At 48.6% G+C, this 19668-nt stretch overlaps 2 protein-coding genes across 2 annotated transcripts; one reads left to right on the top strand and one right to left on the bottom strand.

The window, feature by feature from the left end:
* Window positions 1-10125: 10125 nt before the first annotated feature.
* On the top strand, window positions 10126-17639 carry LOC111070778 (protein artichoke). Its single transcript, XM_022361664.2, has 7 exons — window positions 10126-10713; window positions 12079-12235; window positions 12449-12608; window positions 12693-13056; window positions 13117-13406; window positions 13508-13654; window positions 13753-17639. Exons 2-7 carry the CDS (start codon window positions 12084-12086, stop codon window positions 16858-16860), a joined length of 4221 nt encoding a protein of 1406 aa, XP_022217356.2. The 5' UTR covers window positions 10126-10713; window positions 12079-12083; the 3' UTR covers window positions 16861-17639.
* Window positions 17283-19629, bottom strand: LOC111070835 (prostatic acid phosphatase). The gene is made up of 6 exons (XM_022361806.2): window positions 19515-19629; window positions 19209-19428; window positions 19007-19105; window positions 18256-18945; window positions 17934-18192; window positions 17283-17867 (listed from the first exon to the last, which is right to left on the bottom strand). The coding sequence occupies exons 2-6, from the start codon at window positions 19389-19391 to the stop codon at window positions 17758-17760; spliced, it is 1341 nt and encodes a 446-aa protein (XP_022217498.2). The 5' UTR covers window positions 19392-19428; window positions 19515-19629; the 3' UTR covers window positions 17283-17757.
* Between the last annotated feature and the right edge of the window lie 39 nt (window positions 19630-19668).

The raw sequence follows: 19668 nt of genomic DNA on the forward strand, positions 1-19668 counted from the left end.
TTTGTTTCCGCACATGGTCATATTTTAATTTCCACTCAGCCAACCACATTTCCCCAATTACTCTTTGACTGCCGCGGAACACTCCGTCGAAGGTAAATTTGTGAAATGCTTTGCATACTTTCGGCTGCATAGCTTAGGGGAGCGGAACTCCCCATTCGTTCCCCAGGTCAAGTAATAAAATTTCATTGGTCTCAGGTGTCACCTGGCTCCCGCAGCTGCCTCTAATTTATGGATAACAAAATGCAAACATAAGTTTCATAAAGCCAAAACTTTATTAAAATATGCGACTGGAGAGATGGAGATGGGGATGGAGACGGAGAAGGAGACGGTGCAGACGATGGCTGATGGTGGATGGTGGATGGTGACTGCTGCCTTCAGCCTCTCGTTTGTCGAGTTTTTTGTTGTTGGCTTCATTAGGGAAAGGAAAGTTAAATCTCCATGAAACACAGAGTTCCTTCCTTTGTTTTTTCTTCGGCTGCATTAGACAGCTGCCTCGTAAAAGCGAAAGCAAAAGCGAAAGCAAAGGAAACAGCAGCAGAAACAGAGAAAAAGAGCAGCAAATCAACTACGAAATGGTGTGGGGGGAGGGGAGGGTAAAACTTTTTGCTCGCATGTGTGCCCGGGGATCCGTTCCGTTGAAATATGAAGGTACCGTCGTCTCTCCTGCAGACTCCCTAAATTGAATGGCATTACTTAGATCACATTCCGCTTGTTCGTGCTCTTGTCCTTCCATTGAAACAATTCCTGAATCAATGTTAATCATTCGTCCCGGTCAGCGCCATTCTGCTGACTCCTTTGAACAGTCCCACTTGTTGCTATTTTATCCCAGATCCCAGACCAGACCAATTGAACTTTGAACTCTTAAATCATACAACTGCCAGACACACACTCTCTCTCGTGCATTTATTTTAAACAGCCACCATTTATCAGGGACCCCGCCAGCTAAGAATTTAATCAAGCACCCCTCGACCTTCTGCGAAACAGCCTAAGACCAGACCAGACCCAGACCAGACCAGCCCCATGTGCCAGCCCGCCAAATCAATGGGAATTGGCTGCTGCCAAGGAGCTCTGCAACTGTGACTTCTACGAGTACACTGCTCGAAGACACACCTGATGTCTGCCCGTGTGTTTTCCCAGTGTACGGCCTGGGGGGTGGGGCAGGACTGATCCTGGGGGGGGTACAGGTAGCCGCCTGTCTCTAGACTGCCGCTCGTTATTTGCATGCATGTTCCACAAATTGAAGTGCAAAGTTTCAGAATGCGAAACAATGTGAGCGAAGAGCCGCTCGCTCCCTCCCAGGGGGTTCCACAGGAGACAGGAGACAGGGGTGGAGAACAATATGTAAAACATCGTCAGCAAATGGTTTGTTGTTCCAAAAAACTTTGATTCGAAATTCGAATTGAGATTGTGTGCTGGCAGAACTGGAAGGCCACAAAGGGCAGAGAGACAGAAGGGCAAAAGGGATGCATTGTTGAGACTGGGTGGAGTGGTTGCTTGGATTGCGGTGTGTGTAATTTGGTAAAGAGAATCGTGCTTAGAGGTAATCACATCTTCCAACAACCGCCTCCTCCCACTTCCCCACCTCTCTGGCACTCGAACCCAGAGGGAGAGGGAGAGAAATTAGTAGTTGGTAGCTGTTCCAATCTAATCTGGCAGCCCGAAGCAGCAAACTTAATTTGCTTAAAGACTCTTTGCATTTCCACAAAGGTCCCTAATCGAAAGCCACTGCAGCGCAACCAGGCAAAGGACTCCACTGAGCCCCGAGTGGAGTACGCGTGGAGCACGCACTGTGCGCTGTGCACTGAGGACTGCGGAGTGGAAGGTAGTTTCGGGGGCAGCACATAAAAATATTTGTGCGCCATGAAAATCAGCTTTTCAATAAAAATACAACTTGTAACCACAATGGCGACGGCGACGGCGACGGCGACAGCAGCACTTGAGGGATACCATCATCCAATTGCCCAGCAATAAAACTTTGTCTTTGTCCGGGACTGTGGCATGGCTCTGCCCTGGCGAATGCCCCAAGGGCTCGCTCTCCACGGAAAGCTAAGGAAAATAAGTAAAATTTGTTTGGCCAAGAGAGCAGCAGGGCAGCAGGCCGGAGGAGGGGAAAAGACTTCCTTCCTTTCGTAAACCTAGAAAATGTCATTTAAAGCGCGGTGAAGACAGACAGATTTATCACAGTTTAATTTTCTGGGAGCCCTGAGATGAAAATCTTTAAAGACAGGAGGAGTGGGAGTGGAAGGAGTCAGCTATCTATGCCGATTCCCAGCTTGGACTGCAAATAATTTGTGGGCTTCTGTTTGCTGTATCCCTTCTTGAAAGGAATTCCCCGACTCGGACACTGGAGGAAACTTATGGGCAAAGTTCTCGTCAGTGTCACAGAAGCGCAGAAAAATGAAGAGTTTAAATATTTATTTACTGGATGCCATAATGAAGAGCATCCTAAGCCATGCCGTCCCATCCTTAGTCCTTGTATCAAATTAAGTCGAGCGTGAATGTGGGCCAACAGGATGCCTCTATCCTCCGAATGGGAAGAGAGAAAAAAAGAAAAATGATGAGGAAGGCAAATGGCAGAGTAGGGTATGGGTATCAGCATGGGTATCAGCATGGGTATGGGTATGGGTTACAATCATTTTGCTGCTCCTCTACTTAATAAGGAAACCCGCCAAGCCAAGCAATTTGCCTTCCCAGGAAGGGTGCAGGCAGGGCCAGGAATTTAAAGGGATAATATTGAACAAATTACGCTACATCTTACAGCAGCAGCAGAAGCAGCAGCAGTAGCAGCGAAGATGAAGAAAAATAAAGAGATGCCTGTCATCTGCCAGGGGGATACGCAATATTTGAAAATATTTTTTGCCAGCAAATGCCTTGTGCCTCGTCCCCTCAGCAGCTCATCCAACGATACGGCCTAGAAGGTCTTTCTGAAGCGGGTCTAGACTCTAAACCTAGTGCCCTTATCCTGACAATATGGTAATTCCACCTTGGAATAATTTAATGTTATTGCAACAGCGACAAGGGGCACTAAAAGCCGCGACAATCAAAAAGTGGAGAAACCCGCCAAAATACCCTTGCTTCTGGCATCTGGATTTGCTTATTAGCGGGTTGGGAATACAACGCGAGAGTCCATTAAAAGGCATTGTAATCGGTCGAAAGGTAGCACCACCAGTACATAGATGAAGTAAACCCCGTTACAGGTATTATGTAGCGGTATACGAGTCCGGAAAACAAACACACAGACGATGGCTCTACCCGCCATAACACTTCAGGTGCCACCGAAATTTATGAATTTTTGTTCGAGGTCTCACGGGTCCAAGCAAAATGATGTAGGAACAGTGTCTGCTCATTAATGCCATGTGCACGGCCCGTGTCAAACCCTTCTCCGACACCGAAAGAGTCCCCCCCCCTATCGTCCAGCGTCCGTTGAATAAATGCAGCCTCAAATCTGCTGAGCTAATCTGCCTCAAATCTGTTTCTGGCTGCCCCACCAACGTGCAACTTGTGGAGGCTGCTAATGTAATTTTTCGCGGCCAGTTAGGCATACACTCAGAGAGGTGAAGAGAACAGAACAGAGGTTGGCCGCAGACAGAATTTATGCTTATTAAAAGGACTTCTTGAAAGGGCAGACATTGCCCTTCCCCAGCCACAGCCACAGCCCCAGCCGCTACCTCTGCGTCCTGTCTGTCGTCTGGCCCTTCCTTTTTGGGAGCAAACTCGTCTATCATGGGAGGGACAAAAACTTATGAACTTTTACGAGCACGGCCCGTGCTGTGCATTAAAGCGACTCTGACTGTGCATCAAATGGAGGAATGTGTTCCCTCACCGAAATTGTATTTGGTTCTACGGGATGTCAAACGTTTCGTTTCTCATACAGATTTTCACATGTCACGCCACTGCCATCGCCATCGACATCGACAGGTTGGACCGCCTTAACAGAAAGTTTTGTAAGTGTCTCCGCATGCCATCGGCACCCACCAGCAGAGGATTTCACATTCAACATTCCGTTTGTCGCGTGATGTTGAAAATTGTTTTTGTCCCAGGTTTATCTCCTGCTTCTGCTTCTGCTCCTGCTGACAAAGTCTTGCCTACTTATCGGCGTCAGCGTCTGCGTCTGCAGCCATGTCAAAAGTCACTCACAAGTTAATTTCGTTGGTCCTCTCCTCTCCTCGTGGCTCTTGGCTCTGGGTTCCTGGCTCGTGGCACACCGGGTGTCGGGTGCACAGATGTCCCTTTGAGTGCGGGTGCGGGTGCGGGTGCGTGTGCGGGTGTATCCATTAAAGGGGGATTTCATATCTTGGTGGAGAGGCACTGCCTCTGTCTGTCAGCCACTGTGTCGCTTTAACATCTCGCTAATGGGATTCGGGGGTGGGCATTAAGGGGGGCATTTATTGAATATTCGTGTTGCATATTCATGAGAGCGGTTGGCGCCCCGTTTCGAGCACTTTCCAGCTGATTTGCATATTAATTCGAAGGATCCAAAAACGAGACAACTGGTGGGGTACTGGAATGGGATGGGAAGGGTACCTCCGTTCCCTTGGATGTAATTAGTCGTAATTTCATAACGAGCGACTCTCGCTATAATGTACTGCCATAAACTTCCGTTCTGGCCGCCATTTGACGACTTCCGACCTCGGGCAGCCTTTCGGGCAGAGAAACTAATTTATATTGCAATTTAGTCCATTATTAATTTAATTATGCGGTTGTAAGCCCCCCCCCGCAGAATAGTCGATAAATTATGCTACACTCCTGCCACAAATCCTCTTAATTTGCATATCACAGACATCAGTGCAGCGCCTCATTGTGGTGCACACACCACACACACACACATACACACCTTTTGTTATTTGTAGATTTTGTGGCCTGTATTTATTGGTCAATAAATTTCAATTGATTCCCGGCTCGTCAATGCAGAATGCAACAACAAAGGAAAATTGTTTAACGAGCAAACTCAATAGAGACTTAATATAGAAATACCACACACACACACAAACACACACACTGACCCACTGAGACCTAATCGGGAAAACCGCCCCAAAGCCTCCTGTGGTCAATTGGCTGGCATGTTGTGGCCCAGGAGCGACTTTAGCCTTTGTGGCAGCCACAAATATCCATTGTAATTATAATAAATGTGGGAGCGTGTACACAGGACGCTTTGTATGCAACAAGGATGCGAATTTCAATTTCACACCTCGTTGGAGGGCCTGGACTGGAAAAAGGAAAAGGAAAAAAAGAAGAAAGGAAAAACTTCACTTCACCCACTTGACAGCAGAAGCCATCAGCAAATGTGTCAGCCCGTGAGATTCGGTGTGTGTTTGTGTTGTGTGTTTGTGTGTGTTTTTTCGGGGTGTACATCAACTTTTGGCAGCTTGTTGCCTTTTCCCTTGACAAAGTTTGTTGTTTGTTTTGCTGCCTTGATTTTTAGATACGGATAAAAAATGAACATGAAAAATATTTCTCGGGCATTAAATATGCAAATGCCTGCCGGGGCGAAGGCCTCTTCTCTTTTCCTAGAGGGATTTTGTGCAGACTTACAGTCAATACATTATCGAGGCCCCGTGACCTTGTCTACCTTCCAAGGTGGACCGTTTCTCCATTTGGGCGCTACTATATGTATGTGTATAGTATTTCAATTATTTGTGTGCGCAAACAGCGGCACCGCAACAGGGCGGTTGGCGGTGGATCTAGATGGATATCCAATGGCAAAGTTCACATTTAAATTGCACTGAAATCTGAGTAGAGTCGGTAGCGAATTCCTAATATGTTATGTAAGCCCCGTGTGGGAGCGGAGCACCGCTTGATGTATGACATGGGTGTGCTAGTTTGACAGCCCACGGCCTGCTGGTGTCCCTGGGAACGCGGAGTCCCACGCTACCACGCTCCTACAATCGCAATCCAAAGTCCCCTCCAAACGTTTTTGGGGCACAACTTTTGACTTGTTCGGTTTGTGTTGTGTTGCTTTGAAATTAAACGATTTAATTGCATTTAAATTAAATAAAATACGCGTGCGAAAAGTTTTACATTTTACGCATTCATAGGCGCACACAGAGAGCCAAGTTCTAGGCCGGGGCCGGGGCCGGGGCCCCAAATCAAATCACTCAACTCAAGCGCATGCCAGCAGCCAAAGGGATAAAATTGCCCCAGGACGAGAGTATACTATGGCTGGATGGATGGCTGGCTGGATGGATGGTGGGCTCTTCCTTCATTTTCCACTAATTTCGTCTTTGTTTGCGGTTTGCGTTTGCCTTTGCCTTTGCCTTTGCCCTTGCTTTTGTATTTGTCGGGCAATGTTCGAGCAGCACAAAAAGTTTTAATTGACTGTTGCGAAAGCTCACCATGGAACTCCGCGACTTGTAAAATTCCCGAGTTTTCCTTTACCCTCTGTCCCTCTGTCTCCCCACGCCTCTAATCAGGCCTATTGGAGGGAGGGAGGCGTAGGAACCCTTTTTCAGGGTCCGTATGTCTGTCTCTTGTTTGTTGTTATTTTTACGGATTTTCGCTTTTTAATTTATTTATTTTGAGGCGATCTCCCGTGCAGGGCATACCTACCTGTGAACGTGCACGTCAAAAGAGCAAGCGGAGAGGTTGGGTGGGGGAAAAAGATAAATGTGATTAAGGCCAACTTGAAGCTAAATTGGCCTAAATATTTGCCACACTTGAGTCGGGTATGGTGCGAGTATTTTTAGAACCACTGCAAAAAGGTAAATTTCAATGAGCAGAGCCCGAGCTCTAATTTAATACCTGACTTTAATTCGATTTAAAGTGCAAATGGAAGCGCACCAATGTGTGGCAGTGGGTGGAATTTGCTTTGCAACACGCTGACTGACACCTGAGAAGCAGTGCCACTGGCAGGAGTGTATGCGAGTGTCTTTGTGTGTCTGTGTTGGTGGATGCACCTGTCAATAGGGCACCTGAATTAATCACGCAACTGTGCACCCCACAGCCTTCTGCCGTTGCTAGGATTGTTGTTGTTGTTGCTGCAGCTGCTTGCTGCTGCTGCTGCTGCTGCTATTGACTGTCTGTCTGACCAATTATGGTGCAATTAACACACTTGATTGCTTGAAATCTCTGACTCGTTTAACGTTAACTGCTTCAGCCTGCTGAAGTCTGCTTTTTCCGCAACATCCTTATCCTCTTATCCTTTCCACGTGCACTCGTGTATGGGCTCTCTCTCTCTTAGTTTTTCGACAACTCAAAGGCTTCGCAGCCTGCCCCTGCCACGGTTGCGTATACTTGTTGTGGCAGGCAGCGGCCAGGCAGGCTCTGAGCCAAAGCTTGTTACTGCAAACTTTGGCTAAAACCACTCGGCCGTAAAGTCAATGGCCCCAGGGGCAAGTACCATAGGTGGGTGCTCGTCCAAAAATAGCTCAGGACGAGAAGAAATTTTTGTGATTTCTGGGTGAGAAGCACCCCCCACAAGTGAGTGTGTGGGAGGAAGCTTGAATATGGATATGGAAATGGAAATGGATAGGCGGATAGATGGATGAATGTTTTGTGTGGCAATTTGAATATGGAATCGAATTGAATTCAAATTTCAAATGCAATTCGAATCAATTTAATTTCTGATACGAACAGAACACCTATCCCGCCGAACGGTGCGAATGATGCGAATGGTGGGAACAAGAATAATAAAAGCGTTGCCAGAATAAATATTTTACATTATAAATATTTGCATAGAATCTTTTTTGGGGCTCACAAAACGATCCACGAGTGCCTGCCTAATGGCGTGCGTACCAAAGATACACAATTCCCGAAATAAATTTAAACACAACGAACACAACGAGCGCCATGAACACCAACCATGAAGCGTGTTGTTTGCCATCGCACAAGATAAACACTCGAATTAAAGTGAATGTCGTATTCATTTCTGGTTAAATGTAAGCTCTTTCGATTGCTTCACGGCTCAGTAAAGACAGAGACAGTGGACAGTGACAGTGACAGTGACAGACTCAATCAATAAGCCAAAACTGGCCCATGCTCATGATTATGTTTACTGTCACTTGTCGTCTAATTTGATTGAATATCTACGAGTATCCTGTCCTGCTCAGTCCAGTCCAGTTTCGGGGACACTGAACCAACAAAATATGGCATTAAATATGGCTGGCTACGATGGCTACAAACGCCAGGCCACAAGTTGCACACGTTTAAATAATTTATCAAAATAAAAATCCGCAAAAGGGCCCAGGCGGCTGTCTCCTGCCTCTCCTCTCTCTGCGTGATGAACGAGCTGAGTCCCGCTCCCCCGTCAAACGGTCTCTCGACCACATTCCTAATAAAGTGAAACCGCAACAGAGGGACGAATAGACTCGGTTCCCGGTGGTCCGTGGTCGGTGGTCGGCTTATTATGTTGACATTCTATTCCGTCTTGGTCTGTTCTGTTCCGTTCCGTTCCGTTTGGCTGTGCTCCGAAGGAGGCGGCGTTTGTATAATTGATTAGGTTTGGCTGCGCCAATAAAGCTCTCACTCACTTAACATACGAGTGGTATGCCGCTCCCCTTCTCGCCCGCTCCCAAGTGGGTCGTTCAATGCGGAGGGGTGTGTCCGTGCGTCGGATCTAAGCAATAATTTATGGCCTGTATACAAGGACATTAATCCTTATTGGAATTGAAAAGTATACACACACATACACTTACACTCGCATGCATGTGCTTGTGTATTGACAGGCCATTTCCATTTCCACGTCTATGTCTATGTTGTTGTTATTATCCTCATTATGATGATAGTTGGGCGATGAAGGAGTAAATGAAGGCCAATTACACAAGGTTAATTTGATAATTGTCCACGATTAGGACAGGCGCTTACATATCACTCGGTTTAAGCACGGATTTGAGCAGCCAATTGGCTCCTTTGCCTGGGTATCTGGGATACATTTATCATCATTTGCATTTATGCGGAATAGAGAGGCTGCTGGGGGTTGGTGGTTGGTGGATGGGCAGGGGAATGAGGGGAAACCCAATGCAGGCAATCTTCGTCTTGGCAGAGGAGGCGGAGAGCATCCCAGAGCCAGTCAAGTGTTGAGCATTAGACATAATTTATCAGCTGAACGATTTGATTTATATGGTTAGACATGGCATGCGTCACGTCAGGGTAGATGTTTCTGTTTTCATTATTATGTTATGTGTGGCTGCGGCTGTGGCTGGGCTGTGGCTGCGGCTGTGGCTGCGGCTCTTATCTGGCTGCCATTTGTGGAGCACTTACTTGCTATGAAAATGGAAAGTATTGCGCGCAAAAAAGAAAAGAAATTGCGGCCCACAGAGTGAGAGAGAGAGAGAGAGAGATGTTAATGTTAATGTTAACATGCATGCCTAAACATACAAATTATAACCACATACTAACATAACAGCTTACTAGCTTGGGCTGGCACTTGTAAGTGTAATTGTACTTGTACATACGAGTAGTACCTGTCAAGTCTTCTCTCTATCCCTCTCTTACTGTGGTCTCTGGTGGTGGTGTGAACAACCTCAGTAATGATCTGTGCGTGCTTCTGGCCGATCCTCATAATCGTCATTCATCTCCATCATACATTTCATTTCTCTGCGACTGTCTCTCTATGTTTCTCTGGGCGGGTAATTAGTTGCCACGCCAAACAATTTACGACAAGGAAAGTAACTTTGTCCAATCTGTACGGCAGGGCAGGCAGGGCAGAGCAGAGCATTATTGAAGGCTTAACCCCATTAGCTTGAATTGGCGCACTTGCCAATCGGCTCAGGCGATCAAAAGAAACAGAAACAGAAACAGGTAGACAAGGGCCGCAGAGAGAAGCATGTACAACTTTCTGCGACCATCCGAACCATCCAAAGAACAGCAAAGCGAAAACTTTTACCCGAACAAAAGTCTCAAACAATGTAAACTCATTCACGAATGCTGCTCACACTGCGACTGGGACTGAGAGTGAGACTGTGACTGAGACTCAGACTGAGAGAGCATCTCTCCATCTGCATCTCTCAGACGTCTTCCAGCGCCAGTCTTCGTCTTGGGCATGGTTTTTAGTACCTTTTAGCTCCAAACCAGTTTCTCCTCTGGCTGCCGAGGCAGCAGCAGCCGATGCAAAGCCTAGGCCAGGCGTTTGGGCCAGCTTCAGTTGTGTTGCGGAGCTCAAATGGAGAGGACCACCTAGACGCGAGACCCAGACTCGAGACCTGAGAGCGGAAGTACTAGAAATTGTAGTGGCACCAACCGATCCAAACCGATTCCTATCCGAACCGCGGCTCTGACCGGCAGTGGAGAACGCAATAAGCTGCGAAATTTCAACCGCTTCGCATGCGCAAAGACAGTCGAGTGCGCCGAGTGCGACGAGTACTTGTGGCTGTGGTGGTGGCTCGGGCTTAATTATTACCCTCCCTCCCCCAGCAGCACCTAAAAGTTTAGTTGTTTGTCTGCATTTTCGTGTGAGTGCCAACGTGTGTGTACACAGTGTGTGTGTGTGTGTGTGTGTTTGCCTCTGTGGTGTGGTGGTGTGGTGGTGTAACGCTTTTCCATCTATCTGCTCTGGGAAAACACATTCTGGCCTGGCCACTCCGTTTGCGCTTTCTTTTTGTGTATAACAAAAGAGAACTGGCCAAAAACAAATGTAAACAAGGCTTGTGCCGGAGAATCCAGAGACTTGTGCAATCCGACGACAAACAAAAGATTCAACAGCCCCAAAAGTTTCCCATCAGAAGTGCAATTTTACCAGCAGCAGCAACAGCAGCAGCAGCAGCAAAACAAAAAGAAAATGTAAGCCAAGCCAAAAGTATAAATCAAAATATAAAGAAACAGGTTACAAGAGGAGAGAAGAAAAAAAAACCCCAAGACGAGAGATGTGTGATTAACATATTTCCCATCAAAAATGTTGGATCGTTTATACACACACACACATGTATATATCGTGTGTGTGTGTGTGTGAAACAAGAAGTGGATGCGAAGCGATCCACAGTCCTCTGTCCCCAGTCCCCAGTCCGCAGTCCCCAGTTCCCAATGTTGCAACAAGACCTTGAAGCTGTCTTCGATATCGAATCGAATCGAATCGCAGCGCAGCGCAGCTCATCACATCGCATCGCGTATGCAAGACAAGTGTACAAAATAAAGTCACTTTTGGGGGAGATTTTGAAATTCCGCGCAGTTTGTTTTATGGACAATATAAATTTACATACATTAACATAGGTATGGCTATACATATGTACATGTACATATGTAGATCTTTGTATCTGTGTGATCTGTGGGCAAACACTGGGCGCAGCAGAGTCCAAAATGCCTTTCTCGATTGCCCATGGACCACAGCGTAAATAGCACAAATAACGCAAAACCACACAGATAATGCAAATAGAAATACTCGCACAGCCGAACGTATCGTAAAAGTTTTTTTTAGTGCCAGTGAGCCAGTGAGACATGCCAACACCAGAGCCAGAGCCCCACCAACAATACCCACCGTACGAGTACGAGTACGAGTACGAGTATTAGCGCCCCTCTCCCCCCACCATCATGCTCAAGCAACGGTACTGGAGCCAATAATCTGCGATATCAAGAATAAAGAGAAAGATACCAAGAAGAATCCACTGATGAAGACAGAAGAGGAAGAGCAGAGAGGTGCGCATGCGATGCCTTCACAAAGTTCTTCACAAGTAGAAGTATATATGTACATATGTACATGTATTATATGCCATATTGGGGGGACGAGTAATCTAGAAGTGAATCTAACAATTAACGACCATTGAATAGCCAATTATCGTGCTAACAATTACAGATATGTTTCCAGTTTTCAGTCACAAGTGTCTCAAGGTTCTGGACGAAAGCCAACATGCCCAAAAAATATGTCGTATCTGACTGGTATTAGCTTAAGTATTTGACTATAGCATTCTTTCATTCGATTGGACCTTGCCTCGTTGTTCTCTCCGTACGCCCGCAGTATGCAAATCAAATGTTCTAGCTTTCGGATAAAAGAGGAAATGACCAAATACGAGCGTGGTGTGAGCGTGGTGTGAGCGTGGCAGCTGCTGGCAGGCCAACAGATCGCCAACTGCCAACTGAAACAAGTTTCACTCTCATCACCATTCTTCAATTCAATTCAATTCAATTCAATTCCAATTCAATTTCAAATTACAGACAAAATGAAAACGTGCAAACAGCTGACAAACGGGAAGCAGAGGCTCTCTGTGCTCTCTGTGCTCTTGATGCTTTGTTGTCTCTCCCACTTGACCCACCACAGCGAGGCCTGGCGTCCATGTCCGGAGCTCAGTCCCGCCCTGCGTCTGCCATGCAGGTGAGTAGCCGTAGCCATAGCCATAGCCATAGCCATGGCCGTTGCGGCAATCGAAGGCAGCCAATCGCCAAACCAACATCAGCGACAGGCAGTTTCCGCTTGCTGTGGCCCCATGTATTATTTTAATATCAGTAAATTGCTGCTGCGAACTGTCGCTGATTTGCGCTGGCTTTGCTTTGTTTGTTGTTAATCATCGACTGGCGACAATTACAGGTGCAATGTGGTGCCGTTTGCAGCGACCGGACAGCTCGGAGCTGTGGCCATGGACTGCGATCGCGTAGTCTTCCATGGCGATGCCCCCCAGCTGCCGTATGGAGCCCCCATTGTGGCATATACGCAACGTTACAGCGGCCAACAGGTTCTCCCAGCCCAGGTAAGGAAGCGCCCACAAAATATACAAGTTGCACTCTTCCACTCTGACGAGTATTGTGTGTATCTCTCTCCCGCGGAATTACAGGCATTCGGACAGCTGAAATTGACCATCGAGGAGCTGGATCTGTCCAACAACCTCATCAGACGTATACCAGAAAAGGCCTTTGATGGACTCAAGGATTCGCTAAACGAGCTGCGGCTGGCCAACAACCTGCTGGGCGATAACCTCAATCCCATTTTCTCCTCGGCCGAGTTGCACGTGCTGAAGAACCTGAGGATCTTGGATTTGTCTGGCAACAAGATCAAACTGATCGAGGAGGGTCTGCTGAAGGGCTGTGTGGACCTAAAGGAGTTCTATGTGGATCGCAACAGCCTCACGGCGGTGCCCACAAACTCTCTGAATGGTCCCAGTGGCCTGCGTCATCTGTCCCTGCGCCAGAATCTGATTGGTAATAGAAGATGAAGCAACTAATGTTACTAGTGCTTACTAATGGAATTCCTTCTTTTAGGGGCGCTGCTGCCGGACTCCTTCAATGCCCAGCGGCAGCTGGAGATCATTGATCTGCGCCACAATGTCCTTCGCAGCATCGACAGTCTGGCCTTTAAGGGGCTTCAGCGAATACGGGAAATCAAGTTGGCTGGCAACCACATCACCCACCTGAACAGCGATGTCTTCGAGCAGTTGCAGACGCTGCAAAAGCTGGATCTGTCCGAGAACTTTTTCGGCCAGTTCCCCACCGTGGCACTGGCAGCAGTCCCCGGACTAAAGTTCTTGAATCTATCCTCAAACATGCTGCAGGTAAGCTCTGAATCTCTCTCACACGATTCCTTACCGCCCCCGCTAACTGGCATCGCATCGCATCCGATCCCATCCGATCCCATCCGATCCCATCCGCGTAGCAATTGGACTACACACACATGCAGGTGGTGAGGAGCCTGGAGACCTTGGACATGAGTCGCAACACCATTACCAGCCTTACCCCTGGCACCTTCAAGGACATGAACGCTCTCAAGTATCTGGACCTAAGCTTGAATTCCCTGAGAACAGTAAGTGTCGTATTTGAGGAGTCAGTGCTAGATATATAGTGCCCATATATTATATAGAGTTCCCAGAGATTTGGAATACATCTATCTTTCCGTTACAGATTGAAGATGATGCTTTGGAGGGACTGGAGAGCCTGCAAACGCTCATCATCAAGGACAACAACATTCTCCTGGTGCCTGGCAGCGCATTGGGGCGCCTCCCACAGCTCACGTCGCTCCAGTTGGACTTCAACCGAGTGGCCGCCCTGTCGGCAGAAATCTTGGGGCAGGCAGGCGACATCACCAGCCTGTCGCTGTCGAGGAACGTCATTCGGGAACTGCCGCCCGGCAGCTTTCAGATGTTCAGCAGCCTGCACACCTTGGATCTCTCCGGCAATTCCCTGGCCGTCGTCAATGCGGACACATTTGCTGGACTCGAGGGCACACTGATGGCCCTGAAGCTGTCCCAGAACCGGCTCACGGGTCTGGGTGGCACGCCGTGGGAGCTGCCCGAGCTGCGATCCCTCGATCTGAGCGGTAACAGCCTCGCGGAAATACCGATTAGCATATTTGCCGAGCTGGAGAATCTTCAGAGCCTGAACATAAGCGGCAACCACTTGGCTCTCACGGGCGCCCTCTTCAAGCCCCTGACTCGACTTCAGGTCATCGATCTGAGTCGCTGCAACATCCGACAGTTGAGTGGCGACCTGCTGGCTGGACTGCAGGACCTCAAGCACATCCACATCAATGACAACCAGCTGCTGGAGCTGCAGGACGGGACGTTCGTGAACCTGTGGAACATCAGTTCGATTGATCTGTCCAACAATCGCATCGCATCCATCCGCACGGGGGCCTTTGTGAATGTGATGAAGCTGACGAGATTGAATCTGCAGGGGAACCAGCTGTCGGCCTTCAAGGGAGAGTACTTCAACACGGGCACCGGCATCGAGGAGCTGGACATATCGAATAACCAGCTGAGCTACCTGTTCCCCTCCTCCTTCCGCATTCATCCGCGACTGCGGGAGATCCGAGCGGCACACAACAAGTTCTCGTTCTTCCCCGCCGAGCTGATCTCCTCCTTGCAGTATCTGGAGCACATTGATCTGTCCCACAACCAGCTGAAGACGATCGAGGAGCTCGACTTTGCCCGTCTGCCGCGACTGCGGGTCCTGCTCGTCGCTCACAACCAGCTGGACATGGTCAGCGAGATGGCCTTCCACAACTCCACGCAGCTGCAGGTCCTGGATCTGGCATACAACAGCCTGGATCGCATTGGCGAGCGCACGTTCGAGGGCCTGGTGCGTCTGGAGCATCTCAACCTCGAGGGCAACCGGCTGTCGGAGCTCTCCGATGGCGTCTTTGAGCGCACCAAGCTTCAGATGCTGGAGAACATAAATCTCGCCCGTAATCGCTTCGAGTACGCTCCCCTCAATGCCCTGCAGCGGCAGTTCTTCTTTGTGTCCTCGGTCGACTTGAGCCACAACCGGATTAGGGAGCTACCGGGCGACGACAGCATCATGGTGAACATCAAGCGAATCGACCTCTCCTTCAACCCACTCTCCGCCCAGGCCGTGCACAACGTCCTCAACGAGCCCAAGACAGTCCGAGAGCTGAGTCTGGCCGGCACAGGGATCGAGCAATTGGATCTGCTGGAGACGCCCTTCCTTCAGTACCTGAACCTCTCGCAAAACAAGCTGCGCCACGTGAAGCCGGATGTCTTCCAGCGAGTCACTCTGCTGGAGACGCTGGATCTTTCCGGCAACCAACTTCAGAGCCTGGACGATCTCTCGCAAGCCTGGCCACAGCTGCAGGTGCTCAAAGAGCTGGACGTGTCCAACAACAGCTTTGAGATCATTTCCCAGGCAAACTTTGGCCAGTTGGAGATGCTGCGATCCCTGCGCTTGAGCCACCTGCCGCAGTGCAGCAGAATCGAGAAGAACGCCTTCAAGCAGCTCCCGAACCTGGTCCATCTGGAGGCGTACGATCTGCCCGTGCTGGGCTACCTCGATCTGCAAGGCATCCTCGAGCTGCTGCCTGGCCTTGAGTCGCTGGACATTGAGGTGAAAGACTCGAGCATAGGCAGCGAGCAGATCCAGCCCCTGAAGCATCCGCGCCTGAGCAGCCTGGGCATTCGTGGGGAGCGGCTCAAGTCCATATCGTCGGGCACCCTGGCCGGCCTCAAGAGCAGCGAGCTGATGATCAAACTTGTCAACACCTCTCTCAGTGCCCTGCCGCCGGCGCTGCTCTTCCCCGTGCCGCGCTCCTCGCAACTCAACCTGAACGTTGAGGGGTCGAAGATTACTGTCCTGGTGCCGCAGTTCCTCAATGCTCTGGAGGATCGCCGGGCCAGTCTGCAGCTGCAGGGTCTGGCCAGCAATCCCATCGTCTGTGACTGCAATGCCCGGGCTCTGCGCCGCTGGCTGCCCAACTCTGGATTGCCCGATGTGACCTGCCATGCGCCGGCCTTTCTGGCCAACCGAAAGCTCATCGAAGTGGGCGACGATGAACTGACCTGCGACGCCCGCCGCATGACTTCCTCCACGTCCCGACCCACCGCCACAGTGCCGCATCTGCACAAGTCATCCAGCCAGCTGGTGACCCGAAGCAGCTCCACGACTGAGGAACCGCTGATCATCTGGAGTCTGGAGCCCACCCAACCGCCAAGTCTGAAGAAGATCAAGACAAAGGCGCCGCTGATGAAGGCCCAGGCGCCGATCATCAGCAACGACGACACCCTCATTATTGGCATTGTCGGTGGCGTGGTGGCCTTCATAGCCATACTGATCATCATCATATGCATCATCCGGCTGCGCATGAGCAATGCCGAGTACCAGCAGAGCACGGCCATGATAGGCATTCCCTCCGGCATGCACATGGGCGCCCACAATGCGGCCTACAACTACAAGAATGCAGCTGGTGCCGCTCTCTACGCGGTGCCGCCGTATCAGGCCAGCTACGCCACTCTGCCGCACAAAGCGGCCTCCATACACCAGTCCACCCAGAATCTGACTCAACGCCAGCAACAGCAACAGCAGCAGCAACACCAACAACAGGCGGCCGCTGCAGCCGCCGCCTACTCAACCATGTCCCGCATGTCATACTTCAGTGGAGCGGGAGCGGCAGGGGGAGTCCCTGGGAATGCCGATGGGGCAGAAAGCCTGACGCAGCATCAGCATCAACATCAACATCAGCCCTATATCATATACTCGGATGATAAGGCCTACAGATAAACGCTCGATTCGAATCGAATCGAATCGAATCGACTGGACTTCATCTTTCCCCACTCTCTCTCACAGACTCACAGACAGTCCCACACAGTCCACCACATATATCCATTTCAGTCTCAGTTAGTCAGTCGGCCGCATCGCAGTGGCTGCCCCCCAAAACAGGTTCTACATTCTCAGCCTTCGTTGTATATAGACTTAATGCTACGCTCTAACTGTAACTGTAACTGTAACCCTAACTGTATCGTATCTATATTTAACCATACTCGTCGTACCATAATTAAGCGCAGCCAAATCGCTGGCAAATGCGAGGAGCAATAAACAAATTGTAGTATAATGAACAGAGCGGTGCAGTGCAACTTATTTTGATCACTCACTTCCCACCTAATATCAGCCATGAAGCAAAGGAAAGGATAATTCAGTGTTTGTTTTTGAGCGTTGTTTATAATACAGTAAATATCTGTCTTTCATTTCAAGATAACGTTTTTATCAAAATGTACATGTGTATAAATATGTAAGTATGTATGTATGTATGTATGTATGCATTTATGTATGTATATACATATGTATGCAACTTCAAGATCGCCATTTCACAGTCTTTTTTTTTTTTTTTTTCCATTTTACTAATCCACTGAATAACAACGAGCCATCAGCTGGCAGTTACGAGTATGTTATCCCTCAATCCTTAATGCCAAAATTAAGGTTCTCATCATTCCAAGATGATCGGCTAATTGGCTGTTTAAATGCACATTATAACTGAGAAGCAACACGATTAAAGCGATTTGAGAAACAGAACAAAAATACTATTCACATATAACAAAAATCACACCAGAGTGGCAAGAGAGCGCAACAGGAAAGCAGCTCTTAAATCCGAGGTAAAATATAACATGGATCGCTCCTTTACTATGCCATTTGGGAATACGAGGTATACAGATTGTAATTGCGGCGACGGTAGTAGATCATGAGGCCATAGCTGCAACATAGCAGAACCGTAATGATGAATATGAGAATGCCTAAAAGAACATCAAATCAGTGAGTATTACATTCCAGTGGGACCTCATTTTTTAATTGCTCGTCACCTGTCGCCGCACCCAAGTTGGCCTCCTCATAGGTCATCATCATGGTTGATCGCTTGCATTCACGCTCCCAATTCCCTGGAAGAACGTCCTGGTAGAGATTGACTAGAGTTTTCAGTGGGCAAGACAGGCCACAGCCGGGTATGTTCAGGGGAAGAGGCTCCGCTGTTGTGTTCTTATAGAACACAGACACAAAGGGAGTGTTGTTATCATCCACGCGCATCTCCAGCATAACGCATGCTGCGTATGGCGGACTATGCAGCTGTGAAAGGAGGAGGAATCATAAATCGCTCCATCACAATACAATAAAAAATAAATGGTTTACCTCAAATAATTTGAGAGAGTTCAAAACATTGGCAATCGTTGTGTCATGGGCACTATAGATCCACAACGAACGATCAGGCGTCAGTTGACGGTTGAATTTTTTGTCAAACCTCTCGAAGATATCCTTTAGCAGAGGACCCGTTTTAAATCTCGCCATCCTGCGCGTGAACGTGGCAATGGAGAAGGCAAAATTAGCCACGTAGGTGAGGTCCTCTCTGCCATAGACCTTCTCCGCCCACACTGGCAGTGTAAGGTTGTACAGCCTCTCAATGTACAGCGTGTTATTCAAGTACTGGGCATCTATAAAGGACTTTACTAGGCGTCCACTGTTCTGGCTCAAGTAGGAAAAGAGCTCGCGATATCGTACGTACAGAGTCTGGAACTCTGACGAGGCTTCTAGCGTGGCCAACTCATAATCGTATGCCGGGCATGAAGCCTTCGCGGCCAATATGGAATCTTCATTCTCGGGCACAGTGTGCACAGGCACAGGCTGCCAATCTATGTGCGGATTCCATATGTCATCGCCTTGAGGCTCGTACAACCCAGCAAGATCTGATTGCGCGCTCATCAAGGCACGATCAACATCAGTGGACTGAACAAAGATGTCCTCGTTTTTATATCTCGAGCTCAGCAACGATTTGTATCGATTTCGCAGCCATTTGCCCAGCTCGTAGTGTTGTTCTTTGCCCAGCTGAAAAACAGAAAAATCCAATATTATTTTTACGTTTTTAGGCCTTGACTTGGCTACTCACATTGGTCAATTGGCCCCAACCTGTGGGCCAAAACTTTCTATTATTCCAAGGATCCGTCGGATATGGGTCCACAGGCGTTCGGTCCCCGTGTCGAAATATCTACGTTGCATACGTTGACACGGAAATCAAATACGATAAATATGTATGATAAAACAAAGCAGAATTGCAACACCAACAACACACGACCAACGATAAGACTTACCACATGCGCAAACTTTAACTCGCCTGGCAGCGTGGCCAACGAGTCGGTCGGCCGCGTCTCACCTTCACTGCTGCCATATGTTGGGATGTGGACGGCATTTCCTATGCCAAATGAGAGCACACATATCACGCCGATCACAAGCAAGGCCTTGGCACAACAGAGAGGGTGACTGTGGTTCCACATTTTCAGTGCAAAACTTGTCAGAAGCGTCCGACACCGACTACGAAGGTATATACATGTGTCCATATGGAGAGGTTACAATTTAAGCCAAAAGATCAAAACTGTTGAACACCCACGGGCGCTTACCTCAACCTCAGCACTGGCCAGATTTTGGGACTTCTTTTTTTTATATACACTTACAACCAATTTAAGTTTAGGCAGTCGCCATATTTCTTTGTTTATAAATGTGATGACAAATTTGATAAGTCGCAGTCGCAGCGCAGCTTTGCAGAAATCGATG

This window comes from Drosophila obscura, unplaced genomic scaffold, assembly GCF_018151105.1.
Source record: "Drosophila obscura isolate BZ-5 IFL unplaced genomic scaffold, ASM1815110v1 contig_150, whole genome shotgun sequence".
Lineage (NCBI taxonomy): Eukaryota > Metazoa > Arthropoda > Insecta > Diptera > Drosophilidae > Drosophila > Drosophila obscura.